Below are 8,356 nucleotides of genomic sequence, written 5' to 3' on the forward strand. Positions count from 1 at the left end.
AATGATGTATATTCTAGGTGTTTTACATGTAATTTAACATTCAAGACAATTAAGCAATGGAATAATCCTGTAAAAAAAAGATAATTCTTATTAAATCAATTTACAGATTACAACCTTTATTTAATGGTTAATATTTGTATTAAAGGTTATTTACTGTATTTTTATGGCATTTACACATAAAGTAGAAAAACAAAAGTAATCTGTAAAATAATACATTGAAAGTCCCGTAAAATTTTTAAGAGTGTAGGCTGCACTGTCTACAGTAGGTATCACTGTAGGTATCACTGTCTACTGTAGGTATCACTGTCTAGGCTGCACTGTCTCCATGCCCACACTAGGGCAGGTTTGGATCGGAATCTTCAGCACGCTAGGTCTAGGATAAGCATTTCTATGTTAGAAGCGGGATCTTAAGCATGGCAGATCTAGGATATGCATTTCCATGTTTGCAGCGGGACCTTCGGCATTGTGGTTCTAAGATCTGTAGTTCTATGTTTGGAGCTGAATCTTCAGCATGCAGGATCTACGTTATATTGTGTGTGTGTGTGTGTGTGTGTGTGTGTGTGTGTGTGTGTGTGTGTGTGTGTGTGTGTGTGTGTGTGTGTGTGTGTCGACTCTAGGCCTACATGATCACACAGCAGCAGGTTGCAGGATAGTCGTCGCTGTTGACTTCATGCTCGTTGCCGTAAACATAGTAAACATGATGGTCTCCTTTCCACTTATAGTTTACTTTAGTGATGGGGATCAATTCAATGGTCTGCCTCTGTTGTAGTACTCTGTGGGTTCGGAGGTACTTGGCCTGATGTTCTTTGACCAGTCGCTCTGAGGCCTGAGAGATGGATGGGTCAGGGAAACCTAGCACCGGATACACCAGTAGCTGGTTGTTTTTAAACAGTTCCTTCCCAGTGACAGAGGCCAGGTTGTCAGCCTGGAGACCACTGTTCTGCTCCACTACAAAATCCTCTGCATGGTTGATCCAGTCCACTTTGAGGTTGATGTATGTGAGAAGTTGTTGTTTTCCATTACACACGTCACATTCACGAGATCCATGACCGTTGCACTTTATACACCACCCGACCATTGCTTCCGATCCTGATCCATCACACTCACGGCAAGGCATCCTTCCTCTGGCATGGCAGTTATGACACTCTTTGATGGAGGAGGTATAGGGCACACGGATGTTTTCCGTGTGATTGGCGAAGAAGTTAGGGGGCGTGGCTGCGATCTCCCAGGGCCGCGGGTAGAAGTCAGTGTAGAAGTCCGCTGACTCACCTTCATGAGGTTTGTGGGCCCATGCTGTTGACCTGGACTCAGTGAACGTCTCCAGGCGATACCTGTACGTATTGAAGGCCTCCATATTGGTGATGACCCCGTCCCTGGCAGGGCTTTTGCTCCAGCCGCAGTGAGAATAGGCAAACATCAAGAACGCCTCGCTGGCCACGTCCTCTGTGATAGAAGGAATACTCCAGTCATCCATTCCAGGGGCAGGCTGGGGAGGGGGGAGGGGTTCCAGTGGCATGGGAGGGGGCAGATAGCCACCTCCTCCGATCACAGTTCCTTCATATCCTGGCACATTGCCAAACATGCTGGCCGGGGGGGCCGAGGGCGGGGGCGGGGCATACACAGCCGTTCCTTGTTGAGGATTGTACATGATTCCTCTTGATGAAATCCAAGCAGGCGTGTGTTGATAGTTGATTCGGAGAAAAGCTGCCAAAAGAAAACACCACATCCAGTTCAGATAAACGTGAGTATTCGGAACCTTTATCTCCTTGCTTCATTTGATGACCTGATTCTTGCATGACCATGTTACTGTTTGCTTTAATACCGGGCGAGAACCTGTTGTGGTCTGTAAACCAATGATGACTAGTCAAAATCCACGACAATCCTCAAACTAAATCCTCAATTTGAATAAAGTGATTCATCTGATTAAATGAGTCTTTTTTCTTTTATTAAATCAACTTTCCAGCCCCCTGTCAACTGTCAAATGATGTCAACTGTCAACCTGAATTCAAAGTATTCAATATTGTCTGATTCAATATTAACATTCAGTATTCAAGTAGAACAGCTAGCTAGCCGTTGTGGACACTCACCTTTCCACAGCTAAACGGTCGGCAAGGCACCTTGGTTGAGAAATGCAGGCGTCAGTCTATGTTGTTTAGTCTGTGTTCAGTCCTGTTCAGTACTGTTTCAAGATGCAGAATGAGATCTTCTGAGAGAATTGTTGAATATATATAGAACACAAATGTTCTCGAATGTACTATTATGACATCATACTGTGACATCACAAATGTTCTAGAATGTTCTATTATGCCATCATACTGTGCCATCACAAATGTTCTAGACATCATACTGTGACATCATAAATGTTCTAGAATGTTCTATTATGACATTATACTGTGACATCACAAATGTTCTAGAATGGCTACTATGACATCATACTGGGACATCACAACGGAACATGTTTGAGTTCCATTTGAATAATATAAATAATGTTTGGTAAGGCTGTCCCCGAAGCTTGTTTTTGGGATTCAAACTTCGTCAAGGTTCTTCGAACGGACATTCGAACCTTCGTTTTTAATTAAAAAAGTAAAATAACTAAAAAAAAATTATAAATATTTTTAATATATTTTTTTTTATTTCTTTTTATATCCTGTGAGTGTAATTTCAGAGTCTTAATCCTCTGGGGCCCCACAATAGGGTTGGTCGTTAAATCCATGAAGTTATGCTTATCTCTCTCTAAAGAAACTGTTAAAACACTGCTCCATTCATTAGATTCAGAAAACGTTAGGAACTTGTTACATTCACCCACACAAGGGCTGATTAATCACACCCCCCCCGTCTCTCTCTCACACACACTCTCCCAGCTCTCTTTCTCTCTTGCCCCTTCCTCATCTCTCTCACCCCCCTCTCTCTATATCACACACACACACACACACACACACACACACACACACACACACACACACACACACACACACACACACACACACACACACACACACACACACACACACACACACACTTCAGAAACAAACATAGTATCAATGAGAGCATCAATAATACACCTGAGTGAAGTCTAGTAAAAAAAAAATAATAATAATAATATATATATATATTTTGTAAGTTAATCGTGAGGTAAAAAAAATAGTGGCGTTAATAGAATCGGGCGATAACGCGTTAATATCGCGTTAACTTTGACAGCCTTTTACATAATGAGATTTTAATTCACTCATTGCAAATCCTAAACCGTTTTCTCTGGCATATGAACTGTGTCAGACACTCATGAGTGACAAAAACAGCAACCTGTCTCCTTCTCTCTCTCCGTCTCCGTCAGCGGGTCGAGCGCTGCCCGAGGGCGGCAGGGTCCAAAGGGTTTCCCCGTCGTGAATTAATGTGCCCTTAATCTGGCCCCCCACACGCAGTGATAAAGGGGTGTAAGAGAGAGAGAGAGAGAGAGAGAGCCGGCTCGGTCAGGGGACCAAAGATTAGTCACATGCCGGTGATTCCAAGGTGGGGTCCCATCATGGCCGTGCTGCGCGCCGTCGTTTCGCTTCCTGGGTCCAGCTGGAGGTGCTTCCTTCCTGTTTAATCCTGATTGGGTGAAAACAGAAAGGGTCGGGTCCTTCCTGTCAGGCAGATAAGGAAGAGTCCATTGTCTCTCTGATCCTCCTTATGTCCGTGTATAATAGAGTTACTTGTATCCCTAATGTGTATCCATTATCTGACTGGGCCTAAAGGTGTAGCCAAATGTATGTACTGTATGGGCAAGAAGGAACAATGGCCCCATCTGGACAGACAAGGCTAACAGGACACATGTTAAGTGGTCTACAACAGGGCTGATGATGATGGACGACGACGATGATGATGAGACATGGTAGGTTATATACACCACTATAAACCAACACAGATACCTGACCGAAGATGGAACCTCAAGGGGATATCTTGATATTTTTCTGTTGTGTTGGAAAGATGAATCTCTATCGTACACCATAGATAACATATTGTTATTCATTCATTCTTACAAATTCATTGATTTTTCTGCTGTGTGCAGGATGAAAACCTCATCCACTGTCAACAATTATCTTTCAAGAATAAAAAGGTATACTGTACTTATTCCCCAACCAATGTATTGAAATTGCAGATGGTGGGCTGAATGGGTTTCACAGGCTGTAGGGACATAAACCTAAACACTGTAGTGATAAATGGTACATAATTCACCCACGGAACTATTGTTAGGAACATTCTAGAACATTAGTGCCGCCAGAACATTCTGGAACGTTTGTGATGATGTCATGGCAGGACATTCTAGAACCTTACTTAGTTCTGCCCGATCATTCTGGAACGTTCGGGATGATGTCATAGTAGGACATGCTGGAACGTTGGTGATGATGTCATAGTAGGACCTTCTAGAACCTCTAACATTTAACCTATTCCACCGGCATTCTGTTTAGCTTTCTAGTAATGTGTTTCAAGTTTCTTTTCAAGTTTCTTTAATAATTGTCATACAGAAGTACAGAATACTTTTATACAAAATGCTTCTTACTGTAACGCTCCAGAGACTGCTAGACAAGATAAGTATGAAATAAAATAAAATAGTATAGCATGTAAAAATAGTAAAAATAGAAGTCACAGTGTTCAGTATAGACATATGTACAATGTTCGATGCAGAATAGAAGTAACTGAGTTACCATACAATATACTATGCAATGTACTAATATACAATACTATAGTGCAAAGCAGAAATGGGATGAGGTACAAGTTAGGTACAATTTACAGTAAGGTGTACGGGTTGTAGTGCAAATCCTTTATCTTGTAGTTGTGCTGATGAATATTAAAGGAGTTACCTTCGACTTCAGGACATCGCCTCAGACTCCCGTCTCTCAGCACCACACTGGTGACCCCGACACACTTCTCACTGAAGTTTCAGAGACCAAACCCAACATGGCAAACGCCGGGTTCCTCAGACTGCCAGAATTTTGGGAGCAGTCGGCAGCGGCATGGTTTGCCCAAACGGAGGCGCAATTCACCCTGCGGGGAATTGTGGATGACGCCGCAAAATATTTCCACGTCGTCTCGAGCCTTAACAGCACTACGGCGGCGAGGACGGTGGGGTTCATCACAGCTCCACCGGCCCAGGATAAATATGAGGCGTTTAAGACGCACCTGCTCAGAATTTTCGAGCTGTCGCGACAAGAGCGGGCCCGCCGCTTGTTAGCCATACAAGGCTTGGGGGACAGCACGCCGTCGGAGCACATGGAAATGATGCTGAACCTACTGGGCGCCGAACAGCCTAACTGTTTATTTATGGAGCTGTTCCTCAGGCACATGCCGCCGCAGGTGCAAACGGCACTCGCCAATACGGCAATTACGGAGCCCCGTGCCTTGGCAGAAGAGGCGGACCGCTTCTACTTAGCCACTCAGCGCTTAGCCCCAGAGATGCTAGCCCAGACACGAGCGCACACGCCCAGAGGGAGAGGGGCGAAGAGAGAGAGAGGCGCCACTGCCACGGCCGATGATGATTTAAGTTTATTTGGATCCCCATTAGCCACAGCAGTGCTGGGGCTATTCTTCCTGGGGTCCATAACACATAAAATACAGTTACAGACTTATACACTCACAACATTTACATGTCATACAGACAATTAAAACAACAATAAAAACCCTTATACACTCACAACATTTACATGTCATACAGACAATTAAAACAACAATAAAAACCCTAATCAAATTCATAATACAATATAAAAATATATACTCCTTATGAATGAATTCATAATACAATACAATAATACCTACTCATAATTAATTCATAATACAATACAGCATAATATACTATTTAGCTTTTACATACATTATCTATGTTCATATCAGCCAATTATACAATATTTTTATAATATATCCCTATCAGACACATGCCTTTTCATCCATATATACCTATCTCTTTATCAGACACATACATTTTCATTTACGTACACACTATCTATTAGGGAATGTCAATTTCTTTGATTGAAAATGTTGTTTTACCACGATTTTGAAACGACATTTACTCTTCTCCTGCTTAACATGTCTGGGAAGAGAGTTCCATTCCTGCATACCACGGAACGTGACAGTTCGCTTCATTGCATTCAACCTCACTTTTGGAAGTGTAAAACCTCGTGCAGAAGCATGTCTGGTGGAATGGTTGTGTCTGTCAAGACTTATTGATAAATTGTTATATAAAATTGAGGGGATCTTTGTAACAAGAATATTCCTAGTGAATACAAGGAGTGAGCAGAGTAATTTATGTTTGACAAGTAACCAAGTTAAACAACTGTGCATCGCTGCAACATTAGTTCTGTACTCACAGCGAAGCGCTATACGTGCTGCTTTGTTTTGTACCATTTGTAATTTTTTCAGTTTATTCGTCGTTACATTCGACCATACTGCAGGACAATAGTCAAGATTTGACAAAACCAGAGCTTGAATGACCTGTTTGATAGAATTTAGTGGTAACAAATGAGCACATCTTTTAACAACAGAAATCCCTCTTCCCATTTTCACTACTATATTGTTTATATGGTGTGACCATGACAATTTACTGTCTAATGTTACCCCTAGGAGTTTAGTCTCCTGGACTTGATTAATTACCACATCACATATCAAAAGTTTCAAGATTGGTTCGTTCTTAGAGTATGGTTTGAACCGAAAATGATGCTACTTGTCTTTGATATGTTTAGAACTAGTTTGTTATTCTTTATCCATTCCATCACTGATTGCAACTCTGCCTTTAGGACCGTATTTAATTCATTGGCTGTTGAGGCTGATGTGTAAATCGTTGAATAATCCGCATACATAGAAATATAGGACTTATTTAGGATGATGATGATGATGATGATGATGATGATGATGATGCACTGATTCATGAAGAGCGCTATATAAATCCAATCCATTATTATGATGATGATGATACTACTACTACTACTACTAGAGTTGTTCCGATACCGATACCAGTATCGGAAATGCCGCCGATACTGCCTAAAATGCTGGTATCGGCGAGTACCCTCTAATGTTGCGCTCCGATACCATATGACGTAATTTATCAACAACACTGCGGACGTTGGGCTCTGTAGATATACCCTACTCGCTGAGTGAGCATTATAAAACAAACGTGTGCTTAATCGACCGTGAATTAAAGTGTCAATTGCCATTTGTCATTTTAACAGCAGAGCACATACTTTCTTAAAATGCCATCGTCCCGGCAGAGCGCTGTTGACTGGGAGCTCTGATGTTATTAGCATTAGCTGAACAGCTAACCGAAAGCTAGCATTAACTAACGTTAAAGGTTTAGCCATAACGTTACCTTGGCTAAAGTTGGGGCTATTCATAATCCAGCAATAATGGCTGCAGACCTGCAAGCAAAGTACAGCAAGTTGGCAAAGGAGTATTCCAATTTAAATCACAATGTCACCAGTAACGTTAGTTTTTCCATATACCGGTAGCTCATGCTAGCTAACCTAGCTCACGGTAACGTCGTCATTGCACAATTGCACGTCGCGTACACAATTAATGACATGTTGCGGACAGCCATATCGGCGACAATGTTTAGCTTTTAGTGCCAAATGATAAGAGTCTGAGGCGGAGTCTCAAAAGAGAATGTTGAATATTTATTGTGCAAAAATCACAACAACAGAGCCTCTGCTACTAAACGGAGCCTTGTTGTGGAAGCAAGTGCAGCAACGAATAATGTCCGTGTGGAACTAATGTGCCAACAACCTTTCCGTGGGTGAACTCATTGAGATAGTTTTCAATTACTGATACTAATACTAATCTATACAATCACCTGTTGTTGAATAAATACCATTACTTTATAGTTATTACTAAAAAAACAGTATATATAAAACAGTAGCTGTATTAATTTTTTTTTTTTTATATAATTTATATAATATTTTTTTTATTTTTAATTTTTTTTAATGTATGCACTGGTATCGGATAAGTATCGGTATCGGCCGATATCCAAAGCTTAGGTATCGGAATCGGATCGTAAAGGAAAAAATGGTATCGGAACATCTCTAACTACTACTACTACTACTACTACTACTACTACTACTACTACTACTACTACTACTACTACTACTACTACTACTACTACTACTGTCTACTACTATACTACTACTACTACTACTACTACTACTACTACTACTACTAATAATAATAATAATAATAATAATAATAATAATAATAATAATAATAATAATAATAATAATAATAATAATAATAATAATAATAATAATAATAATAATAATAATAATAATAATAATAATAATAATAATAATAATAATAATAATAATATATTAAAGCTGCTATTCACTTCATAATCAGG

General features: G+C 40.7%; 1 protein-coding gene across 1 annotated transcript; it reads right to left on the reverse strand.

Annotated features, from left to right (window-relative positions):
- Nucleotides 1-619: 619 nt before the first annotated feature.
- Nucleotides 620-1,648, reverse strand: LOC311242172 (protein SSUH2 homolog; the record flags this gene model as incomplete). Its single annotated transcript, XM_084331121.1, has 1 exon — nucleotides 620-1,648. The coding sequence occupies one exon, from the start codon at nucleotides 1,646-1,648 to the stop codon at nucleotides 620-622; it is 1,029 nt and encodes a 342-aa protein (XP_084187247.1).
- Between the last annotated feature and the right edge of the window lie 6,708 nt (nucleotides 1,649-8,356).

This window comes from Notolepis coatsorum (genome assembly GCF_963971535.1).
Source record: "Notolepis coatsorum genome assembly, chromosome: 15".
In the NCBI taxonomy this organism is placed as follows: Eukaryota; Metazoa; Chordata; class Actinopteri; order Aulopiformes; family Paralepididae; genus Notolepis; species Notolepis coatsorum.